The 26254-nt window shown below is 41.1% G+C and overlaps 1 protein-coding gene across 2 annotated transcripts in view; it reads left to right on the top strand.

Annotated features, from left to right (window-relative positions):
* Positions 1–26254, top strand: part of EPM2A (EPM2A glucan phosphatase, laforin) — a 50710-nt gene that overhangs the window by 15577 nt on the left and 8879 nt on the right. For both annotated transcript variants that reach the window (XM_073337536.2, XM_073337537.1), the window contains exon 2: positions 3607–3781. In XM_073337536.2, the coding sequence (XP_073193637.1) occupies positions 3607–3781 (175 nt within the window). The remainder of the gene's footprint in view (positions 1–3606; positions 3782–26254) is intronic.

Here is a 26254-nt window from a genome sequence, read left to right as displayed (position 1 = left end):
AGAGTAAAGGTTGTAGAGTAAACTGGAGCAGGAGAGGGGTGGGGAGGGAAATGATATAGTGATATGGAGAGTTAGGATGAATCGGTGAAGAAGAGTGATAAGATGAGAAAAGTAAGCATTGAGAAGGACGGCCGAAGCTGTTGAAGAAGGCAATCAATGTGGCTATTTAGTGGACAGTAGTTAGTAATCATTTATTTATTTTAATGAATGTAACATTATATGCTTTATATGTATAAATTCTTCAGAATGTCAAAGGAATGTTTTGGAATTTCTAAAGAAAAATGTTTTATTTAGAGTTGTTCACATTGTAAAAATGGACTTCAGAAAGTTATCCTGAGTAGGTTTGATGCAAGTTTCAGGCTAAGTTCTGTTACCTTTATTGGATCACTAGTAGTCGTTATACAGGAAAGTTGTTCCACGTTTGCAGGACTGGGGCCATTAACCTTCCAGTTTAAATAAGTTTTGTAAATAAACTTAAAAAAAAAAAAAAGGAAGCTGTTGCTTACCAATGATAGCCCTAACCATCATGTATTCAGCTGGTTTATTTGTGTGTGTTCATAAATGTCATTGTTTTTCTACTTTGAGGGTACTTTTGATGTCCTCTGCTGTCTTGAAATATTATTTAAAAGCACAAACACAATGAAAGATATGAAATAAAAATATGCATAAGGACAAGAGTCATAATGTTTAAAGCTATAAGCTTGTCTGAATTACCATATTTTAATGGAAATTGCATTGTGTTGTTGCATATGGAATATAATATTTAAGCAACATGGGAGGGAGAAGTGTTTTTCTCTCTTGTGCTTTTACATTCCTTATTTTATATTAAAATAATAACCCATAATTAGGGGAAAAAGTTCTGCATGCAATGTAGAAAATAAAGAACTATTCAATGTTAATCCTAATCATTTGCATTAGTATTTCTCCTGAGCTCTCTTCACAGTAGATTTCCTATAACATTTATTTGTCTCACATATGTGTTCACTCCCCATGATTAAGACACCATCACTCAGTAAGCACTAGTACTTTGAAAGTAGTGTACATCTGCTTAATTATCTAGCTACACAAGCAACCGTTCTGTTCCCTCTTACCTCTTAGTTATTCAGTCTCATTTTTTACAGCTGCAGGGAGTCTACTGAAATATTTTCCTTTTTTTGCCCCTATAAATTATACTTTTTAAAAAACACAATTTCACTGAACTGAGATATTCTCTGTTTGTTATTAGACCTTATTAGACCCTAGCCGATTGTGCAATATCATCAAATAAGCGTCAAGATAGAAACCCTAATTATATTTATAACTTTCTTATGCTCCATACTAATTCTTTAATAGAAAAAACAGTGTTTTCATCTTTCTTTAACTGTAGATTTGATCTGTAGTTCTGAGAATTGATCTTTGTATCAGAAGGATAGTGACAGATCGGTCATTATATCAGTCCAATAACAGAGAAAGTAAATGGATATCAGTATGTGATTTTATACTTTAAGGATGATTACTTGAATGTTGTTGCATTTGTGAGAGAGAATTATCTATTGCTTTATATTACTGATTGAGCCACATATTGTATGTCTAACGTAAAGCGTTTTTTAAAACAACAATTTGAGATTCCCACCTCATGGTCATAACAGGAGCTTAATTATGCCTCTTGTGAGGCTGAGGCAAGATGCACTCCCAGCAGCAGCCGTTGGAGACCCAGTACCTTTTAAAGTTGTGCTGCTTCTTGGGTGGTGTGGGGAGCATCCTGTGTTATACCCCTATAACAGACATAGCCACTGCTTTTCCTTGAGCTGCCATACTGCTTTCTTGTGTCTCACCCAGTTTCTGGGACCACTTACACTGCTGGCGGAACTAGCTAGTACACCTCCGTATGCTTTCCAGTGTTGGAATTTGGATTGTGTTGAACCCTGATTTGGGTCCTTTTAGCCATCTCCCCTTTCTAGCATCCCCCTGCAGGAAGAGGCATAATTTAGCCTTCTGACACTAACCTTTAAAAATGACAAGTGAAAGCATTATAACAATGAACTGGAAAGGCTCTTTATCTGTCAAGACTTGAGTTTTCTGTTTGCCTTGCAACAGTTGACAACACCACAAATGTGTAAATGTAGAAAGGAAGTTGTGTTTTTGTTGTGGCTCTGTACTGCAGTAGTGGAAGTGCAAGTGTGGACAGGGCTCCCAGCATTTAAGCACCCTGCTGAGAGCAGGCCTACACAACATGGTACTTAAAACCTGCGTTGTCTATTCTAGATTTCTTTACCATGTGGGGAGCTGAACTGACGATAGCAACAGTGGAAAATTTTAGGAAAAGTCTCTTATTGTAGATGAGGCCTTCTTTTAGGTACTAGCGATGTCCTTAAAAGTTGCAGGGGAAATGCAGAGCATTGAACTCAGGTATTAGCAGAGAAGAGACATACATTTGAAAAACAAACGGTTTCATCTATCTATTTTGCAACCTTTAAGTGCTTGGAAGTATCCTGGTGATGATTTGGGATCCTCTACAGCGCTTATTATTTCTTCTGTAAAAAGGTTTCAGTGATGGTGGTTGCTAAGCTTTTATTTTGTGGTTGTGCCTAAGGCCAGTCAGATTGGGTGATACGAATTGTATTATGCTGGGTGTTCTGCAAACATTTAGTAAATGGGAGCAACCCCACTGGACCGTCCCCTTTCTTCAGGCTGCGGCACAGCAGGCAAACCTGCCCCAATTTTGCCTTTCAGTATTCCCAGTAAATCCAATGTAGGCTCTCTTGATTAAATAATACCCCACTCCCCCTTGGGGCTGGTTTATTACCAAAACACAGTTCATTGAATCCCCAGCAAAATCTCAGATGTATTCCATGTCCCACACACAGTCCAAGCAGTCATTGCAATTCAAGACATCTTGTCCCTGGATGCCCCACATACCATGCACCGGCACCTTCGGCCATGCCCAGACTCTGTCAATCCTCTCCTGTTCTTGTACCAGGACAGCGACCATAGGTCTTCTAACAAGAGTGCAACCTTGCTCTTCCCAGGAGGAACCCCACAGCTGCTCTGCTGGGAGAGCATCTTTACCAGGGGAGCATCCGTCACTCCCCATGGGCTTCTCATGATTTCTCTGGGTCCAGAGCTCCAGCCCTGGAGATGTCAGTGAGTAAGCCCCTCCAATGGTTCCCCTACCTTCAGCTCTCTCTGGCCCTTGGTTCCAGCTCTCTGACTTAAAGCTAGCAGGCAACTCCCTCTGCTGCTCCTCCCATCTTCAGCCTCCTCCCCTCTCTGGTTTGGGATGTCAGTGTGAAAGCCCCTCTTGCTGCTCTCCTTGCTTTCAGCCTTTCCCCAGGAAACACCTTCTGGCTCTGGCAGTTCTCATCTGCCCTTCCTGACTCTGATTCACTGTCTCTGATTCTCCCTTTTTCTTTATAGCATCAGGTGCTTCCCAACCCTCTTACTTGGGCAAGTGGAAGCACCTGTTCTGGCAGAGGAGAGCTAGATCTACTTCATTTATGAGGCCAGCAACCCTGCAACACAGTCCCTGTTCCAAAGACCTTAAATTCATATTTAAATTCACATCTACTTTGATTCCATGTAAACAGTATTGATTCACAAGCTGTTATGTTGCTGCTTCTGTTTCAGGTAATGGGCCCCATCATGACCGCTGCTGTGTCTACAATGAAAGCAACTTGGTAGATGGAGTTTACTGCCTGCCAATAGGACACTGGATCGAAGTCTCTGGACACACTGATGAGATGAAGCACACAACTGACTTCTATTTTAATATTGCTGGCCATCAAGCCATTCACTATTCCAGGTAAAAAAGAAACAATGGAATTCTCAAGGGCTCGTTCAATCCAGGCAGCTAAAGAGGAAATCTGTACTGAAAGGATGGATAGAGACTTAGACCATATGGTGGCAAATGGGAATTTGTGTGGAACAGAAAGTAACGACCCATTCACATACACAGAGAAACAACTCAGAAGGCTAAATTTACAGTCCCTCAGTAAAGCTTAATGCAAATTAACTGCCCCATAGCAGGTAAAAATCAGATATGTCTGCATAATGGAGAGATTTTGAGTTCAAGCCTACTTTCATTGAAGTCAGTGGCAAACTTCCACAGAGTGAGAGTACTGATCAGTAATTTAAGGTTAAAAACTTTACAGAGCTGTCCAAAACTAAGCATAACAAATCCAGAAAACTCACAGTTAAGGTTATACTTAAAAGAAACCCAAATACGTTAAGTATGAGAATGCACAATTAAGGCACCCAAACAACCTTAACGTTGCAATGTAGTGATGCCGAGCAAATGAAAGGAGAAGCAATTTCATTGCAAAGACTTGTGTGCATTTCAGGTGGCATCCTGTTAGCTACGACAAATGGTCACCCCTCCCCCACAAAGTGTGAGGGTCCACTGTGCCAGAGCACAAGCTACCTTTGTGGATTTGCTGCAAGGAATTCCTCTCTTAGAGATCTGCAGGTGGCCACATGGGGCTCTGTAGGTATTTTTACTAAGCATTACCCCCTTATGCAAGCTTCAGCCAGAGGTTTCCTTTGGAACAGCGGGTCTGTGATCTGTGATGCAGCATAGTTCTTCACACCTTCCTCCTCGATGTGATACTGTTTGTGAGTCACACACAGTGAATGCTCATAGGGACCTGCACTTGAAGAAGAAAGAAAGGTTTCTTACTTTATAGTATCTGGAGTTCTTCAAGATGTGTGGTCCCTATATGTATTCCATGACTCGCCCTCCTTCCTCTCTGCTTTGGAACCTTACTATAATCCACAATACAGTAAGAACCGGAGAGGCAGGCAGGCAGGCCGTGCCGCCTCTTTTGTCCTCAGTTTGGAGCATGAGCGGGCACAGGCATAGACCAGCGGACACTGCTAGTGAAAAATCTTTCAGTCTCAGGCACATGGAGCACACCCATAGTGAGTGCTGAGCGGGACCACACATCTCAAAGAACTCCAGTTACTTGAGGTGAGTAACCTTTCTTCATGAAAAAATGTTCTTATTCAGAATATCTGCTCCTTGTTTATCTTTGACGTCTGTTGGTTTAATCTGATGGGGAAACATATTTTTACCACTCTGTGAACTAGTAAAGCTATGGAAGAGCGAACACGGTTCTGTAAAGCCTCTGACAACATCCAGAAATTTTCAGCTGAGCTGTGATTGCAATATTTTTACTAATGGTGATAACTGGAGAGGCAGAAAAAACATAACCTGATTTTTAATGTCAGGTTGAATTTGGGGAAAAAGTGAATGTTTGATTTTTAAATGAGCAGATGAGATAGGGAAGTCACTGAGCAAGACTAGTCATGGAACCCCACCATTATTTGGCAGGGGCAGGCAGGGTTTTATGGGCATTATATGTACTTTAAATACCATGGAGTTATTTCAGTCAGTGTAGAATATAAGTGAAGGTTCTGTCCAGTTAAAATATTAAACAAGTAACAACATAGTCGTGGTTATTTGGAAGTGTCATGCAAATAAAATCTTTTCAATTTAAAGAATAATATGTACTACTACTAATACCACTAAAGTTACCTGTTGTAAATATCAATGAACTTTTTTTATTTCAAAATGTTCTTGAAAAGGAATTGTTCAATACTTCTCTCTTTCAGGGCTGGTTCCCTCCCACAGCCAAAGGCAGCAGCCCTACTACACTATAATGAAACATCACCAGGCCCATCATGGACTTGGGCTGCCGCTGGAGGGAGCCGAGCCAGTGACACGGCAGAGAGCGTAGGGAAGGGGCTCTGGGACCCCAAAAGTTATGGTGGCCGCACATGTGGCTGCATTGTGGTGACCATCTGCGGCTACCATGGCCACACTTGAGAATCACTGCTGTAGAGCAACAGCATCAATAACAGGACTAAGAAATAATGAGCTACAGAGCAAAAGAGTCACCCCTTCCACTGCAAGTAAAAAAAAAACATAAAAATCCAAGACCCAGGTTCTCATTAAAAATAAGGAACAAGATTGGGGTAGTTGTAAAAGGTCACTAAGGACCTGCTCCTTCCCCATTTAAGTTAATAGGTGCTTTGCTAGTGATTTTAAGGGAGCAAGAATGGGATATGACTGGTACAAAAAAAGCCAATAATTTTAGCGAATCATTTATAAATTAAATTCAAAAAAGTAATTTAAACCATATTTGTGATACAAAAATCATCCAGAGCCAGGACATTTGAAGTGAAGGCTTGATGAAATTTGAGCTTTATCTAATTATTGTGAGCCACAATCTTAAACTTGTTTACATCTGTTCTCTTGTTTACTTAACAATAGAAATAACCTTTAGAGAATAGTTTAAAAAGTCACTTTATTTATGTGTGCCGTGTATATCTGTGTTTGGTGTCATATCAATTTGTCTCCTGCATCTGGAGATGTATGATGACATTACTGATATCTGCTGTCAGGGAGAGAGATTAAATGCAGGAGATAGTTTTTAAACAATTTATAACGTAGTTATTTTAAAAAATAAGTGTGTGTGTGCATGAGAGGAATGAGAAAGATGACCACATTATGGGAACAGAACCTTATCTGTATATGCTGGGCTTATTTATTTAAATGTCTTTAAAATCGTGCCTATCCCCAGCTATGGTACATGAACAAAATTTTGTTCCAAACACATACAAATCAAAACTCACCAATGAAAGACCTTCCCTAACCTACCCAAATTGAAACTCTCCTTTCTCATTAACTTCCCACTGTCAGCCTTTTCCCACAGAGCCTAGGGGCTTGTCTTCAACATCAGTTAGTTCACAGCAAGCTGGGGTGTGAATCTGCCCCCAGCTAGCCTGCAACAATCTAACCATTCATGTGGCCCCTGCTGACATGCATTAATAATCTGCTACTGTCCTTTGATCTAGACCTGTGTCGAAGAGGACTAGATCAAAGTGCTCTAAATCTCCCTCCTCATTAACTTCCCGCAGCCCCCCCCCCCAAGGCCTAGCTAAATAGATAGGCATTGCAGTGTGGCTTGAAGGTAAGCAAATTCAGACTGGGGGAGAGAGAAAACAAGTTTCAGAGACAAGGGATCCCCTCACTGAGAACACCTTGTCCTCAACTTCCTCAGGTGTAAACCTGAGGACTGCTAGCTCAGATAACTCAGCTGATTTCAACTTCTGTGGTATTGCACAAGCAGTCTAACAGTTTCTAAGATAAGCAAGGCCCAACCTTTTTATAGATTCAAACCAGCCCCTTGAATTGCAACCAGAAATGTATGGGAAGCCAGTGCAGGTCAAGGGGCATAGGTGTAATATGCTGCCTGAGGGAAGTACTGTTGAAGAAGCAGGGAGCTGTATTCTGTACTTTCTGACATTTCTGACTGGTCTTCAAGTGTTGTTCCTTGGAGAACACATTGCAAAAAGCCTCGGAGTTGACAAAAGATATGGGGAAGGGGGGTGTGGGGGTGGGTGGGGAGTCTCCATCTAGAAAAACAAGTCATAAATGGAAAAGGGCACTGTTGGCTACTGCCCCTTCCCACCAGTCCCTGATATTGGTTAGACATTGGGACAACCCGTCAACTTCAACATCTGGATCTGATTAACTAGAAAGGTCAGTCAGAGGAGGTTGCTCAAGAGCAATGGAGGAAACTCTTTTGGCGTTTAGGACCTAAATTTGCACCTTCTGCGTGGCAGTGCATTGCCTTGCCACTAAACTACTGGCTAGTTTCATTATGATGCCTGTTCTAACCATTCTTTAACTTTAGTATACTCTATGTGTACACGATATGTATGGATGCATAAACATACAGTTATAGTTGGCATGGAAGGATTAGATTTTTATTGGTAAATGTCAATTTCACCATTTGCACACAAACGAAAAAATATTTCCATTTAGTCTCAATTTACAGATAGGCAAAATAAGAAACATGTTACTTAAGAACTTATTAGAGTTTGATTTAAGGATATTTACTTTGTGTATCTTGACATGAAGTTGACAGTTTGTGTTTTAACTATTATAAAGCTTTAACTTTGCATCTACTGTCATTAAATAATTGTCTGACACTCCCCCAATTTCCCACAACTGTGAAAATATAAATAGATAAAAAATTGAAAAAAAAAACCCATAAATCCCATACTTTTGTGCTACTGTGAACATTTAAAAAATGCTTAAAAATAAACATTGATATTATCATTTAATTCTGCCAAGCCTAGTTATAGTTGTTAAATAACATTCACAGGCTACTGAAAATTTGAGAATAAGACCAATTTTAATTCTAATACTGCATAACAAAAATATATAAATAACAAAATACAATTAAAAATAATTTCAGAGAAACTATTTAAGGATAGTGGTTTCTATTTTGATACCACCTTATACCTGACTGATGTTGAAACAATTCTAAACATTATTTAAGCCTTACAACATTCCTGTGAAGCAGCTTGTTTGACAGATGAACGAAAGTGGGCAAGCCACTTATTTTGTTTTCTGAATGCAAACAAGAAGTGCTTATCCACATAGCCGTAGACTTGTCCACTGTCACATAGCAAGTCAGTGTCAGAATGGGGAAGGAAGTTGGGACTCGTGGCGCTCAGTCCTGTACTCTAGACACACTTCTGGTGAATACTACAATTATAAGCAGTCTGGTATTACAGAGCAGATATTATAATTTTGATTGACTAGAAGATAATAGGGCAATTTGGTTTAGGATTGTCCAGTGGTGGAGTAATTTCAGAGTAGGATTTTTGCTTGACTCTCATCAGTTGTTAAACTACCATTATTATCATTATCTGCATTATGTCTTCTATTAAACCTGAAGAATGGCCACTCTCTAGTACTCTGTCAGATTTATTGTGTACTGTGGTATCAGTGGGACACAAAATATTTTCTAGACATTGGAGTGACACGGTGGAATTAACTACCAAAGAATGATAGATTGTCTGTATAAACATGATGAAATGGGAGAAAAACAGTTGTGACAACAAATGGGTCTGTTTAAAAACCTTGCCAACTTTGGCAGCCATTAATTATTTTTTTATGTCAAGGTATTTATTAAGTGATAGCCATCAGTATGATTAATGTTCACCTGGTTTGGGGGTATTTTGTTTTCCTTTCTCCTCTTTCCAGGAAAGTACCATGTATGTTGCTTGCATTATTCATATATTCGTAGTCCAGTAAACCTGAGATTTTATATTGGGATTTTGCCTACCTTTGGACATGGAGCAGTTGGAATTATTCTTGATGTACAACTGGAATTTTTTCCAATGACATTTCATGATTTATTTTGTGTAATTGCCCTGGTACGTGAGGTAGTATCATTTATTGGACCAGCTTCTGTTGGTGAGCAAGACAAGTCGTCGAGACACATTGAAAATAGCTGATAGTCAGCTCAGCTGAACTAGAAGTGGTGGTATTGGGGGAAGGAAAAGATGCATAGGATTGTATTAAAAATAATGCTTCTATTTCACAGAAGCAGCTGGCTATTTGTACAGTACCAACAGTATGCTGGGTGCTTGACAGATAGATACGAAGGCAAGGCCTTTGCTAAAAAGAGCTTACAATCTAACCACGCAATCTACAACCCCAGGAGTAGGGAATGGGCAGTAACAATGTAAAATGTAAAATGAGTGAGTGATGAGGTTTAGCACCCCTCCTCGTAGTTTCCTGTTTTGTTTTGTTTTTTGTTTGGATTTTGTTCTGCTGTATGTGTGTGTGAAAGGGAACTGGCTATCTGATTGAGTAGATTAACTAGGCTATGTCTACACTGCAGAGTTTTGTTCCCAAAAGTTATGCCTCTTTAGTTAAAGCGTTTTAATTAAACTGCTGTTGCATGTCCATGCTATGCTCCTTGTGTCAACAGAGTGCATCCACACTAGCAGCTCTTGCATCGACACAGAGAGCAGTGCACTGTGGGTAGCTATTCCACTGTGCAACTGGCTGCAGGGTGCTTTGGGAAGGGTTTGCAGTGCTTCATGGGGCAGGTACTGTGTCACGTGATGCAGGTTTCTCAATTCCATGGTTCCATGGACATCCTACTAGATCTTTACTTGCCAAAGGCAGCTCCCAGCAAAGCGTATATTGGCTTCTTTGTTACTTTAATTGCCTATTCATTTCTTTAAGTAGCCTGTTGCTTGTTTTGGGGCTTTCTGGCGGGGAGGGGGAATTTCTGCTTTAACAAGCCTGTATTGGCTTTTTTGTGTATGTAATTGCCCATTCATTTAAATTAAGTAGCCTGTTGCTTTTCTTTAAGTAGCTTTGTCATTGAAGTGTGTGGCTTGTTTTTGGCTTGGGGATTGGCAGAAAGTGATGCCTCCGAAATGGGATTGGCTTGGTTTGGGCTTGCTCTGAAAAGGCAGTGTAGCTTTTATTATCTTGTAGATCTGGGAGCAAGAGGAGAAAGACAGAGGCCTTGTCTACACTGCCACTTTACAGCGCTGCAACTTTCTCGCTCAGGGGGTGTGAAAAAACACCCCCCCCCCAAAGTGCTGCAAGTTTCTGCACTGTAAAGTGGCAGTGTAGACAGTGCATCAGCGCTGGAACCCGCACTTCTAGAGCTGGTAGCTATTCCCCCCATGGGGGTGGGTTTTTTACAGCGCTGGGAGAGCTCTCTCCCAATGCTGGTGCCACGACTCTATAGCCACTACACTACACTACACAGCCACGTTAAAGCGCTGTGAGAGTGAAGAGTTTTGTTGCCAAAAGTGACATTGCAGTGTGTACACCTCCACTCTTTTGTCTCCAAAAGCTGCCTTTTGCTGACAAAACTCTGCAGTGTAGACAAGGCCTTAGAGAGATGGTTGTGAGTGAGTCACTATGCAGGGTAGAATGATCTGCCCTCCCTAAAACCACAGTGAGCTGAGATTGGCTGGTGATGTCAAAATGGATATTTTCCTAAATTAGCTGCCAATGTGTAACAGTTGCTTAAAAACATTGCTGCTCTTTGAAATGGAAATTCACATAGCTGTGTTGCTGCATAAGATCTCCTTATTTCTTAAGGAAAATAAACACTGATACCATTTCTTCAGGGAAAAAAGCAGAGGCAAGAACAGGAACCCTCTTGGCAAGGAAACTGCAGGTGTAAACAAACTGATTTGCACTGTTTTCACCCTGTGGGCTGTCAAAAGGCAACTCTTGATGGTCCAATGAATCAAATATTAGGTGAGATAGCACAGTTAGAGGGAAAATTGGGTTTGGTCATTACTCTTGTAGTTTCTACTTTTCAACTACTCTTGTAGTTTCTACTTTCCTCTTTCTTTGTTAGTTGTCTCTCTGTTCCTCACTCTATTTTTCTTCTGATTGTTTGTTTTTTCCCTTTTTACTGCCATTTTTATTCTTTAAGGTCCAAACTGTCAGAGACAGAGTAGCCTTGTGCTGCTATACAGAAGCAGTTTGCCTACATTGCCAGCTGTGAATGAAATTGATTACGATTCCAAAATCGGAGTCATTTTCACTCACAGCCAGCACTGTGGGGAAACTGCTTCAAGGCTAGAATGCAGGACTGTTCTTTCTTGGAAACTGATTGACCGTAATCAACAAGCTGATATGATTACAAACTGACTTAGTTTTTTTTGCTATGATGTTTTTGTTAGGTGCATACTGTATTTCTGAAACAGGTATCTTCTAAATTACAGAAGCCCAGATTCATAAAGGGAAATAGGTGTTGCAACACTCAGCGTTGCAATGCTTAACTTTTAAGTGCCTAGAAAATGACTCGAACAAAAAATGGGATCTGCAAAGCCTGAATTAGGTGCCCAGACTTCCTGTAAAAAGAATGGGAAGAGATAGGCATCTAAGAATGATCCAAAAAAGCCAGCATGCTAGATGGGGAGCCACCTAACAAGCTGATGAGGGGGTGAATCCTAAACCCTGCCCCTCTCTGCTTCCATCACAGCCAGGAGCCGATCTCCTGGAGTCAGCTGTGTAGGCACCTAAGCCATTTCTTGTTCACACGCCCAACTCTATCCAAAAGAGCCCAGTGGGAGAGGAGGAGGGAACACCCCTGTTATGCCCTGGTTTGTAGACTATGCTGAGGCTTAGGCAGGCGATAGGTGTCTGGATGTCTTGGGGGAGGAAGCAGTGCTTATGCTCAGAGGTAGAAACTTAGGCCCCTACAGAATTTTTACAGCAAAAATTTAGGTGCCAAGATAAGTTTAGGCATCTACAGCATTGGGCAGCAACTGAATGGGGGTGGGGGGGGGGGTTGTGGCTCTCAATAGTACCTTCAACTGGGCTTTAGGCACTTCAGTTCCTTTGTGGTTCTGTCCCAAAATGCCCTACGTAAAATAAGCAAACATTGCTTAGCTATTGTAACTATAGAACTAGAGTAGAGAATATCTCAAAAAACTGGTGAACTACAGCTAACCTGCAAAATTTCCCTCATGCCTTATTTCAGAGTAACAGCCGTGTTAGTCTGTATTCGCAAAAAGAAAAGGAGTACTTGTGGCACCTTAGAGACTAACCAATTTATTTGAGCATAAGCTTTCGTGAGCTACAGCTCACTTCATCAGATGCATCCGATGCATCACGAAAGCTTATGCTCAAATAAATTGGTTAGTCTCTAAGGTGCCACAAGTACTCCTTTTCTTTTTCCTCATGCCTTAGGAATTTATAAAACAGACAACAAATATAGATTCAGGTTTGCAGCTTAAAAACCCTTGATGTTTGAAAGATGAATTCAACAAGGTTCCTCTGTGTAAAAAAGTGTGAAGGATCATATTTTAACTGTAAACAAAAAAGCTATTAGATATTAAACCTGAATATCTCCTTTAGTTTCCCTGAAGTTTAGTTTCAGAAACATTACTGTTTTATTTCCTGAGAATAAATAAATATTACAGAGTTGCTGCTATATTTGCTAGAGTTTTGTTTTATTTCTGCAGAAGAAAACAAAACAAAACAGATGAACTGCTGCTGTCTTCCTAGAGAACATGGAAAAGGGCTCTAACTGAAAATCTTTCATTTTTTGCTTTAATGCTGTGCAGTGGAAAATTTCATTTCAAATTCAAGGAGTTAGGTGCATAACTCTTATTATTGTGAAAGTCCTCAGTGAACCATGACAAAAATTGAGCAGAGTGTCATGCAGGTTGCCAATCTATGTGAAATATGGATTTCAAATCCTTTTTATTAGAGGAGGGAAAAACCCAGACCAAAAAAGAGTTGCAAATTAGAATGAAATGTCTTAGGGTACTTTTTTTATTTTTATTTTTTTTCCTGTGGTAAGGCTGCATAATTTGAAAATGATTATAAACATCCAGGGAGAAAAAACGGAGAAGAGGGAGGAAATGCAATGAAAGCACGAATTTAATTTTTAATGTGGCGAAAAGTGAAATGCAAATAAGATTGTGAAAGTGATAAATGTTAGTAGTTGTAGTTCTTTTTAAGTGTGCTCTTTAAGGGTGAAATTTACCCCTTCAAACACACAGCCCAAGTATTTGGACTTTGTACAGGTGTTGAGTGAAGAAGGAAGGAGGAGCAGTGAGATAGCCACATTCATCCATAGAGTCTGTTGGTGGGTGTGGCCATGAACTGACTCTCTGCCCTGCAGTTTTGGGCCACTGGATATGTGTATCTCTAGCCAACCCCAAAACTGGCATATTCAGAGCCTTTGTGGGAAAATACCTCGCTCTTCACCAGGTAGGGTGTGCAGAGTTTCCCAGTGTGCTGTTCCTTTGGTGCCCCCTCCCTCTGTAACAATCTTCAAAGATGTGGAAAGTCTTATGTGGACCCTTCACATTTGTGTGAATTTCACCATGAGCACAACATAGCACTAAAGAAGGCTAGATCCTTTATTGCTGAACTTACCGTAACGCTGAGGTGCTTCTGTGATGTCCACTTTCCTGGTCTACACATGGGGGATTGAACCAGAGATCTCTAGAGCTGAAAGCCTCAGTTGCCACAGTTTGAGCTATGGATCCAAGGCACTGTAGTTGTGGGCTGTAACAGCTCATATCCTTTATGGTTAGCCCCAGAGAGGCATTTTCACCACTCTCCAGTGGGTAACATTTCCACCAAAGGAGATAGAGAAAATAACAAACAAACCCAGTTTCCCTACTACACTTGTGGTGTAGGAAGTAAGGCTATCTGTTATCGAGGGCTGAGTAACACTTTACAGAGTTACGATAATAATGTTTGGCAGGGGATCTAGAGGTACTTACATAAACTACAGTCGGTCACTTTTAGTACTTTTATCAAAGTGCCCACAGTTTCTATTTCAAAGCAGATGAAATCATAATCCTAGGCAACAAAGTAAATCTAAGTAAAAAGTAGTTTTAAAAAAACCAGACAACCACTCCTCCCTTCCCAGTGCTTGTTAACTTTATGCTCCCATAGAAACAAACTGCTGTAGGCCAGCTTCCTAAAAGTTCTAGTCAAACTAATTATTTTCCCTCCTTGACTTCCAAAGCTTTCTCAGGACTCCATAGTATGATTGTCAGTCCTGGCTGAAAAAGACTAGACACATCTCCTCTTGAGGTCTCTCTGCCACTGGAAAAAGCTCTACTCGTTACTGCACTTAGCCCTCTTTGAAGCTAGGACTGAGCCTCCTGCTACTGCTGGGGAAAATTCCCTTCCCATACCACCTCTCAGAGTACATCTCACATTATCTCCCTTCCTACTGCTCCAGTGCCAGAAGAGAGTCATAGATTCCAAGACCAGAAGAGGCCATTGTGATCATCTAGTACAGTGGCTCTCAACCTTTCCAGACTACTGCACCCCTTTCAGGAGTCTGATTTGTCTTGTGTACTCCCAAGTTTCACCTCACTTAACTATTTGCTTACAAAATCAGACATAAAAATACAAGTGTCACAGCACCCTATTACTGAAACATTGCTTACGTTCTCATTTTTACCATATAATGATAGAATAAATCAATTGGAATATAAATATTGTACTTACACGTCAGTATATAGTATATAGAGCAATATAAACAAATAATTGTCTATGAAATTTCAGTTTGTACTGACTTGGCTAGTGCATTTTATGTATAGCCTGTTGTAAAACTAGGTAGATATCTAGATGAATTGATGTACCCCTGGAAGACCTCTGCATACCCCTAAGGGTTCATGTACCTCTGGTTGAGTACCACTGATCTAGTCTGACCTCCTGTATAACACAGACCATAGAATTTCCCCCAAATAATTCTTAGAAGTTCTATGGTCTGTATTATATAGGAGCTCAGACTAGATCAGTGGTTGAGAATACAACATGATCCTTCATAAATTGTTCCAAAAGTTAATCACACACTCTGTTAAGAATTTACACCTTACTTCCAGTCTGAATTTGTCTAGCTTCAACTTTCAGCCATTGGATCATGTTATAGCTTTCTCTGCTAGACTGAAGAGTCCATTATTAAATATTTGTTCCTCACGTAGGTACTTACAGATAGTAATCAAGTCATTCCTTAACCTTCTCTTCATTAAACTAAATAGACTAAGCTCTTTAAAGGAAGAGACAGGGCTCTTCTGTTGCATTGAGCATGAGTCCTGCAGCCCACCTTTCTCCTCACTGCTGTCTGTCTAGACCAGAGTTTCAAGACCTGGTAGTGGGAGGGAGCCTGGTGCCTTATTCTCAAACCAATCCTCACAGCTGCAAAAGTACTCATCTTCTCCCTGCAACACACACCACCTGAGGGCCTCCTCTAAGAGTCAGGAGAAAACCACTCAACTCCATCAATTCCACCCCACCTCAAATCCACCAGTCCCTCCCCACATAACCCAGCCCAATACTTCTTAATCCACCATGCTTCCCCCTCCCCAGCACCTCATGGAGGCTCCTGTAAGTAGCTTCCCTATGTGACAGCTGCAGTGGTGATGGTGGTAGTGGCATGTAGGACATTTTATGGCCTCTGGCTATGGAATAGCTAGTTGGGTATCCAGTCATCTCTGGTGATAGGCTAGGTGGTAGGTTGGAAAATGGAGTTCTTAAAGTGAGTGTTCCCATGAGTGCTGGAGGTGTCGCTCAGCTAGTGCTTAAAAGTATAAAATATGTTTGTTTATTTAAAGTTGAGAGAAGAGTATTTACTCAGAGAATGACTTGTATGGCTGACTGAAGCAGTCCCATGTTAAAGTTTTGGCAGCACACCATCCCTGTCAATATTGCTCTTCCTGGGTTTATAATGTAGCAATTGATTGGTACATTATATACAATTGAAGTGTCCAGCCATCTTGTCCCTATGCCTTGTCCTTGTCCTGCCATCTTGTCCCTATGATTGTGCTTTGGGGTTACCTTGTCTTAAAACTTTTTGGAGTTCTCACTGTGGTCAGATGAGTTTTTTCAGATTTTTTCTATTAGTATTTATAAGGCCTAATGCTCCCATCTGTAATTCTCTAGCATGTCTCTAGCTTTCTTAACAATTCTTACAATTCACTGTGCTGTTCTAAGACATTTTAACTACAAATAAACCTGTCCGAGGGGTTGCATTTGAGTGACATTAAGTGGGCTTCAGAGTAGCAGCCGTGTTAGTCTGTATTCACAAAAAGAACAGGAGGACTTGTGGCACCGTAGAGACTAACCAATTTATTTGAGCATAAGCTTTCGTGAGCTACAGCTCACTTCATCGGATGCATCATGAAAGCTTATGCTCAAATAAATTGGTTAGTCTCTAAGGTGCCACAAGTCCCCCTTTTCTTATTAAGTGGGCTATTTCCATCCTCTTCACGTACCACAAATTCTGAATGTGCTTCCTCCAGAGAGCTCCAGGCTCTTCATGTCCAGCAGAGACTTTGTCACCTTCATATTTATACACTGGCACTAGCCCACAAAGCCAACTCTCAACCAAAATAAGTTAATTTTCAGTTACACAATTTTCATCTTCAGGGCTTGTTTCTAATGTGTACCCAATGGATCCCAGCAGTAGGATTTTGGGGAGTAGCTCATTGTTTGGGAAGTTCAGATTTCGAACCAGCCCCTGTGAAGTTAACTTAGCACAAAGATGAAATAAGACATTTTCACCAGCAATGCCTGTGTCTTCTGAACTGTTTACTTAAAGTTCACCCTTAGGGGATGAATTTTGTAAGGTATTTTAACTTTAAAGGTGCTGGTAGTGGCATCAGTCCCATCGTTAAGCACTAATGTTAGAAATCCTGGTTCCTGGTGCCAACAGATTCATGGCTCATTTCTATCTGGCTTAGTTAAGCACCCCCTGTTGTACCTCACATTCATGATTATTAGTTCTAATTCAAAACAAATTTGAATGCTGGCAATGTGATGAAGACATATGTAGCAAGTAACTGTTGGCAACCAATGCACTAAGCAGTGTTTTGTAATCAGAGCATTTAAATACTAATTCTCTGAAGCCAAATGAGAAGCCATCTTCATGACTAACTTCTCAGATCATTTGGCATGAGCTCACTGGACCCGATTCTTCTTTCACCCTGGCTTTTCACCAGTGACATGCCACTTACTTCAGTGGAGTTACGCCCGGTTTATACCAGTGAAAGTGAGGGAAAAATCAGGACCAAAGAGGACCAAATTCTGGTTTCTGCTGTATATAGTATGCAAACATCTCCTCAGAATCAATGAGCATGCACGTTAGAAGGTAAAATTTGACTGCAAATTTCACAGGGCTAACTTTGGACGTCAACTCCTATAAGACACTGGAGTGTATATAAATAACCATCTGGAACAAGATTTTCCACAATTGCACAATGCACAAATGCAAAATGCCGCCTCACATAACATAGCTTACGTATCAGGTGATGTGGAAGAGAACACTTAATTTTCCAAAGTTGAGGGTGGTCACATACTTAAAGTATTGCATGACCATGGCAAGTTGTGCTAGGACATTCCCAGAAAAGAAGACAGAATCAAAGTAGTTTTATTCTACCATACACCATTTTATAACACAGCCTTATGAGATATAAAGAAACCGTCTAAGGGTTTTGATTTTGTTTATTTATGTTTTTATTTTGCTTACTTATTTTGTAGGGCCAAATTAATTGGTTTGACAAGCAGGAATGTCTCAATTGAATTCAGTGGAGTGTGCCCTCTGCTTTTAGAGGCTTAAAAAACATTGGGCCAGATCCTTGGGTCCAGCTAAGCTCTCACTGGGGCAGAGGAGCAAAGCTGGCTTAAATCTACCTTTACACTTCCTCTTTCCTTGGGGTAAGCCAGATTCAGGCTGTGACATAAAAGAGTATAGCTACTGGGATGCTTTAATTCATGCCATCAGTAACTGCCCCTTAGGGGTAATTCCATCAACCCAGGATGACTGGAGCATACTGCACTCTGGTCATGCCTCCTTCCACATCTTATATTTGGGAGATGCATCAGGGAGTGGTATAAAGGAGAATCCCTAGCAACCTTGCTAGGGCAGTTTTCCTTCCTTTGTGTATCATTGGTGCAGTGGGGGCTGCAGGTTTGACCTGTGAATGCCATTTAAAATGGTAATCGGGAATAAGTACTTTGTTTCCATTTCTGCAATTTTCTAACATATTCTTCCTCTCCTCAAATCAATATAAGCTGAGGGTGCGCTGCACCTTCATGAGTTGCTTAGCACCTTGATGTCAGCATAGCCTCATGTCTCAGTTATCAGCACGGTATTATTTTTATATCTTAGCCTTTGTTTTCATTTGATTCTATTGTTAACTTAAGGTTGATTGGCTTAATGCCTTGTTTATCTTGCAGATCAGTGAACCAGGCTCTTTGGTGCCATATTTCATAAATAAATTTGTGAACACTGAATAAATAAGCATTTATTAAGCATATCAACCAGTGTTCAAGGGCTTCAGAAATTTTGCAGACTGATAAACTGTGTTGTTCTGCAGTGATAAAAACAGGTGTTTCCATTCAGTTGCCAAGTCTACTCCCACCTGAGAATCCCGGATAAGTAGTCCAAATTACATCTAAGAAGAAAATTTGCCAGAGCTTAATTACTTTTCATCAGGGTGCCACAGATAATGAGAAGCGAAAAAGCTCCAAACCATTGGAACTATATTGTAGTCTATTTAATTCTCCTAATTTAAAAACCTGCAGTTGAATTCTATACTTAAAAATAAACCTTACAGCTTTAATAGTAAACTGGGATGAATTTCTAATCACGAAATTATATTCCTTCTGCTTGTGGCATTAGATAAAAGTAAACTTTTGTTCTGGAGCGTAAGTAGCCTTAATAACGTTGCTGCTATGTCATTTCAGCAGTGTATGTTTTTCCCATTAATCAGCTTTTTTCCTGTGTTGGCTTTTGCTCAGGTTATGGCCGTTCTATGTGTCTTTATTGATAAAATTGATGTTATCATGCCTGTCTATTAGATCATAGTTTTCAATGATTAGATCATACTGCTGGCAAATCCTTGTATCTTCTTCTCTTACTCCAGTCAGTAGTGTTTCTGCTCATGCTGTCAGTAGTTCAGTGCATCAGTTTGCTCAATCCTATTCAAGTCAAGCCTCTCATTGTAAAACTTGATCTGGCTGGTCTGTGGGAGAACTTTATCAGTAAGTCACCAGCAGAATGGGTCAGGTCTGCAGAGTAAACAATTGCCGCTTTGAAAAAGCTGGGCCTCAATCTGTCAATTCTACTCCACTGTTTCATCAGATAAGGAGTTATTTTGATTTGTTTTTTATTTTCATGTAAAGTGAATTTAATGGAACACAGGAATTCTCACACCAGATCAGACCAGTGATCCAGATAGTGAAGTATCCTTCAGTGACCAGTACCAGATACTTCAGAGGAAGATGAAAGGAAGGAAATATGTGAAATAACCATCATATAAGAGGATTTTCTTCTTCTTAATAGTTTGTTTATGCTTGAATCATGAATGTTTATATCCTTTATATTTTTATTATATGTATAATGGGAGGATTCAAGTATATTACATAAAACTGTCTAATCCTTTTTTTGAATCCTGATAAACTCTTAGCCTTTGGCAATGAGTTCCACAGGTTGATTATCCTGTGCACAACCCCCCAAACCCCCAAACTTTTTATCTGTTTTAAATGTGCTGCCTTTCAATTTAATTGAATATCCCTTTGCTCATGTATTATGAAAGGATTAATAGGATTATCCAATTGATGGGGCTGCACAGAGGTTTGGAGGGGCCTGAGACAAAATCTGAAACTGAGCCCCTCTTCATTCCTCTCCCCAAAAAAATTATCACTGAGGAGAAGTGAGGGAGGGGCGAAGGGGAAGTTGGAGAGCAAGTTTGCACCATATTCACTCTGCAGTGGTGGCTCAGCTCCTGTCCCACAGGGCTAGGCCCAGTTCCCCGTTCAGGACATTGTGACCAGGTGCGCGGGGTTATTTGGGTTTGGTCTGGCTGCCCTTCCATCATGATGGAGAGACCCTTGGGCCAAACCCAAGTGGCAATGTGACCCTGCGCACTAGCTTGCAGCACCACTCAAATGGAGGGCCCAGGGCAAAATGTCCCTTTCACCCTCCCTTCCCCGGAGGCCTTGCCAATTGGCCTTCTCTATTCCAGTCATTGTTTTATATACCTCTGCCACGTGCTTTCTTATTTGTCTCTATGTAATGGTCTGTCTACCTCTAAATAGGGCTATTATTTTCAGTCTCCCTCATATGGAAATCTTTTCATGATGCCAATCATTTTTATCTCCTTTTCCATTTTTCCTGTATCTCTTTAGAAATGGGATGACCAGGATTGAATGGTGGACTCCAGATGTGAGTTTACTATTGATATGTATAATGGCGCTACCATATTTTTAGTATTACTTTAAATGCAGTTATTTGTATAGTCTAATGTTGCTTTCTGACCTCCACTTGAAATAATGATTTCATTGAGCCATCCACAGTGACACATTGTTTTCTTTCCTGGTTGATTCTAGTTTATTTAGAACCCATTGATCATAGAATCAGAGAATCATAGAATATCAGGGTTGGAAGGGACCTCCGGAGGTCATCTAGTCCAACCCCCTGCTCAAAGCAGGACCAATCCCCAACTAAATCATCCCAGCCAGGGCTTTGTCAAGCCTGACCTTAAAAACTTCTAAGGAAGGAGTTTCCACCACCTCCCTAGGTAACGCATTCCAGTGTTTCACCACTCTCCTAGTGAAAAAGTTTTTCCTAATATCCAACCTAAACCTCCCCCACTGCAACTTGAGACCATTACTCCTCGTTCTGTCATCTGCTACCACTGAGAACAGTCTAGATCCATCCTCTTTGGAACCCCCTTTCAGGTAGTTGAAAGCAGCTATCAAATCCCCCCTCATTCTTCTCTTCCGCAGATTAAACAATCCCAGTTCCCTCAGCCTCTCCTCATAAGTCATGTGTTCCAGTCCCCTAATCATTTTTGTTGCCCTCTGCTGGACATTTTCCAATTTTTCCACATCCTTCTTATAGTGTGGGGCCCAAAACTGGATACAGTACTCCAGATGAGGCCTCACCAATGTCGAATAAAGGGGAATGATCACGTCCCTCGATCTGCTAGCAATGCCCCTACATATACATCCCAAAATGCCATTGGCCTTCTTGGCAACAAGGGCACACTGTTGACTCATATCCAGCTTCTCGTCCACTGTAACCCCTAGGTCCTTTTCTGCAGAACTGCTGCCGAGCCATTCGGTCCCTAGTCTGTAGCGGTGCATGGGATTCTTCCGTCCTAAGTGCAGGACTCTGCCCTTGTCCTTGTTGAACTTCATCAGATTGATGTATTAGAGTAGTTCATATTATTTATTCCAAGGTGTATTACCGCCACTGTTCTGCCTATTTGTTCAGCTATGTTTGGTACCTGTGGAATTCTTAACAAACTTCTCTAGTCCTGACTATCCAGAATAATTCTCAGTCTTTTGCAGATTTTACCCCTTTTTCTTGTGAAAAATGTTGACTGAGAGTCTTGGAGACTGAATTCCTCCATGTATCCACAGAATAGGTGTAGTGCAGGCAGTGGCATTCCAAGTCAAACCACAGCATAGAGTGTTTCAGTCCTTGATTGGAGGGAGAGGACATCTAGCTATGAGAAAGTAGGTCAGTCATCATACCCTCTCAATCAGTCTTTCTAAGTCTGCTGGGTATGAGGAATTACATTTTGGAATAGAGCTGCAACAAATAAACAACAGAAGAAGATGAGTAGTGGAAGCCTAATCACTAGAATCATTTAAAACTCAGATGGATAAAGTAGGAAGTAATATACCATAGGGGAGAGTCTTCATTGAGATGATCATGGACTAGACCCAATGGATTTAGCTACACTGATGTAAATCTGTAATAACTCCATTAACAGTAGTAGAGTTACTCAGGTTATACACAGGTGTAACTGAGGTTGTAATCCAGCACTGTAGGTCTAAGTCGTCTGTGATCTCTGAGATACTGTGCTACAATACAATTTGATTAACAGAGTAAAATATACCAGAGATCTGCCATTTAATTTGTGAGAAGAAAGTGAAACTAATCTGTCAGCTTCTTGTGCATCTCAGTTGTATAGGGTTGGAAAGATTGAAACACCTGCAAAAACAGAGTGCTCCATACATTTTAGGATAAGATGTTCAAAAGCATTCAGTGTTGACCTAACTCTACTGTTCCTGAGGTAGTTGTTAAAACTAATAGCCCAGCAGATTAGGTTATTTTCTAAGTATTTTTTCTAGATTGCTTTGAATATGTTCTCCTTTATCATCATAATCATCATCATGACAAGATGCAAGGACCCTATCTGGACACTAGCAAGCAAACTACTGTTACTCTCACATAGGTTTTCAGGGAGAGGGAGCTCAGAAGGCCCAGAAGCAATAAGAACAATTAGGTACTCAGGTGGGAGGCAGGAAGGTTCATAAGAACAACTGCCTATAGGTGTTAAAGAAGGTCACTGCAAAGGAGGGAGCTCACAGATGATGATAGCTGTGGGTGTTGATGTTGTGGTGGTGATGTTGCACTTTGGTGTGATGTGACGTAACACAGAAAAGAGATATCACTAGGTAGAAGGCAAAGGTAGGATGAAAGAGTTTTGCAACATCATCAGGGAAAGATTCAGAAATGCATTCTGAGCTGCATCCTTAGCCTTTCAGGGACTAAAAGCCTTGAGGGAAGGGCCGGTCAACCTGAAGACTGTTTTCTTTGTCACCTCAGGTGAATGATGATGCCCTTTTTATCTGTATATATTAGTATTCCTCTTGGCATCCTCGGATTCTTATTTTGATCTTCCTTAATCCATGTGAGGTGGTAGTGGAGTGTCTGAGTGGCCAAGTGAAGTGAATTTCAAGTTTTGATTACATTAGATTACATCTTGAGTTGGCCTCAGAGGAAGAATCCACTGCCTTGTGTTCAAAATAATGTACTGACTGATCTGAATGAGATCAGCAATATAAACAAATTGCAGGTTGAGAGTGACTTTATGGCCAATTACCTGTGTGAAGTACTTTGACTCTGACAAAGTACTGTTCCTTGACTGACGCTGTCAGCCATAGGTATAAGCAGACCTTGAAGGTTTGAATCATGCTGTTTTCTACAAGACCACAAATGCTAGATTGGCTTTAGGCTGCAGATAGAGATCTGGGGTTGAAAGGCACAGTGGTGTGGCTCTTTGGTGGATATATTTTTAGCTTGAAAGTGGCAATCCACTCTGCAAAAAAGTATCAGGACACTAATCTTTCACTGCTCCAGACTCAGTATGGCTGTATGGGTGAGCAAACTATTGCATATCTATTGATTATATGAAATAAATATGTGGTTTCAGCCATAATTAATCAAGACTAAAAGAGTCTTGGAGGAGAATCATCCAAGCACGATATATGTTTGCATCATTGAAAATAATTAAAGTGTGAAGACAGTCAGAAAAGCAACTGTACAAGTGACTTCACAAGGTTCCATGTTTGTTTTTTATGAGTGATGATTCCAGATTGGTTGCCTCATTTTACAAGTCAAAAGGATGCTTTAGTCTGCACCAAGGGGGTGTTAATGTTAGTCCTCACTAGTGTGTCCTGCACTTACCGGCCCACGTGGACCCTCCTGCCATCCACTAGAACAGCAGTTCTCAAACTGTGTGTTGGGACCCCGGTTGAATGGGGTCACCAGGGCTGGCGTTAGACTTGCCGGGGCCAAAGACAAAGCCCACGCCCCACCGCTCAGGGCCAAAGCTGAAGCCCGAGGGCTTCAGCCCTGGGTGGCAGGGCTCAGGTTACAGACCTCCAGCCTGGGTCTGAAGCCCTTGAGCTTCAACCCTCCTTCCCAGGGTGGTGGGACTTGGATGGGCTCAAGCTTTGGTCCTCACTCCTGGGGTCATGTAGTAATTTTTGTTGTCAGATGTGGGTCACGGTGCAATGAAGTTTGAGAATTCCTGCACTAGAAGTTCCTTAGTTTACACAAAGGCAGACTTTTTGAAACAGGACTACATTGGCATGCACTGGGGAACTTTTAGGGTCCACACAGGCCAGTCAGTACATGACAGGCTCATGCAGACTAGCATTTACACCTCTCTGGTGTGGCCTGAAGTAACGTGTAAACAAGCTCTTAGTCACTGGACCCTAAGTGACTTGCCCAAAGTCACACAGGGTGTCTGTGTCTGAGCTGGGATTTGAGCACGTCTTCTGAGTCCCTATATAATGTTTTAGTCTTAGCCCTTGTCTACACTACAAAATTAAGTCAACTTTATCTAATTTGATCTCAAGCCCCCGAATTAATGAAGTCGACTGTGATGTCCCGCGACCCACAAGACTCCAAGGTTAAAAATATTTCCTGGCTCTCGGGGAGAATGGATCCACCGCTCGCCTGCCTCCCATTCTCCTTCTCCTCCTCTTCCTTATCCACCATATCATCCTCCTTGTTGTCCCTAGACTCACACATCTGTGAGGTGTCCATGTTGCTTGTGGGGGTCATGCCCGAGAATCGCATGCAGCTCGTTGTAGAACTGGCATGTGTAGGGTTCAGCACCAAAACAACTGTTCGCCTCCCTTGCCTTCTGGTACGCTTGGCAAAGTTCTTTTATTTTCACATGGCACTGCTGTGTCTCTCTCTTGTAGCCCTTCTCCCTCATTCCATGAGCGATCTTTGCATAGATGTCAGCGTTTCTTCTGCTGGATTGGAGCTCTGCCTGTACAGTCTCTTCTCCCCACACAGCGATGAGATCCATCACCTCCTGTGCAGACCAGGCCGGAGCACATTTGGGGCATGTAGTCTCCATGATCAGCTGTGCTCAAGCTGGCATGCTCCCAATGCTGATCAAACAGGAAATGGGAAATCAAAAACTCCTGGGGCTTTAGCAGGGGAGGGGCTGTTTCCTGTGTACCTGCTGCAGTGCAGCAGAGTTGAGAATGATCTCCAGAGCAGTCACAGATGAGCATTGTGGGACACCACCTGGAGGCCAATTAAGTTGAATTACAAAACGCTGCATCTATACTACCTCGCCGTCGGCCCATGAAAATCAAACTAAGCCCTGCAGAGGTGGATTACAGAAGTCAACATCAGAGGCAACTTAGGTTGACATAAAGGACCCAGTAGTGTAGACCCATACATTAACAGGTCGACTTAAGGCAGCTTCCTTTGACCTAGTTCTAGTGTAGACCAGGCCTTAATAACACACAGTGCACAGATACATTGAGTAAGAAAGGGCCATTTTTACAGTGAGAGACAAGGTGGGTGAGGTAATAACTTTTATTGGAGCCTCTTCTGTTGGTGAAAGAGATGAGACACAGACCCTGTTTCTTCCACCAACGGGAGTTGGTCCAATAAAAGATATTGTCTGTCCCACCTGGTCTCTCTAATGTCCTGGTACCAACACAGCTACGACAATATGGCAAACAACATTTTTACATTGACATATTATACCTATAATTCCACTTTAAAAAACCAGTGTGTCATACTATTTTTGGCTCATTGCTTTTTTAGGAAGAGAAGGGGATTAATGGTTGAAATGATCTTTCATTTACATATCCCCTTTAATCTGTAAATGTTTTTCAAACTATATGGAAAGGTTACTTAATCTACCATTGAAAAGTAATTACTTCTGGAGCTGGAAGGCAGCAACTGTTGAGTAGCTCAAAGCTGAAAATGAAGAGGTTGCTCACCCCTGGTACTAGTCTAGTCCAAACCTGGTTACCTAGTGAAATAAAGTGGCAATTTCCAGAAGGAAACAAGTTCATTTTTTTTTAAAAAGGGCATACTTTTTTGGTAAGGGAAGTGAAAATTTGAAAGTATCATCCCCTAGCATTACACCCCCAGCATTACAATTCTTTAACTTCCATTATCTATCATACAGTGAAACCGTTGATAAGTGAGGAATATCTGGCATAAATATATAGAATACAATTACTGAACTGTTCATCAATTTCTGCAGATTGTATTTGAACTGAAACCCTCTTTTAAGTGAAGAGAAAATAAAGGAATGAACTTGATAAAGCTGAATGAAAGCCCAGGCACCAAAGAATGAAATAATCATAATTAGATCTCTTAAATAAATTGACTAAATAAAC

This window comes from Lepidochelys kempii, chromosome 3, assembly GCF_965140285.1.
Source record: "Lepidochelys kempii isolate rLepKem1 chromosome 3, rLepKem1.hap1, whole genome shotgun sequence".
Lineage (NCBI taxonomy): Eukaryota > Metazoa > Chordata > Testudines > Cheloniidae > Lepidochelys > Lepidochelys kempii.
This window is presented reverse-complemented; position numbering and strand designations above follow the sequence as displayed.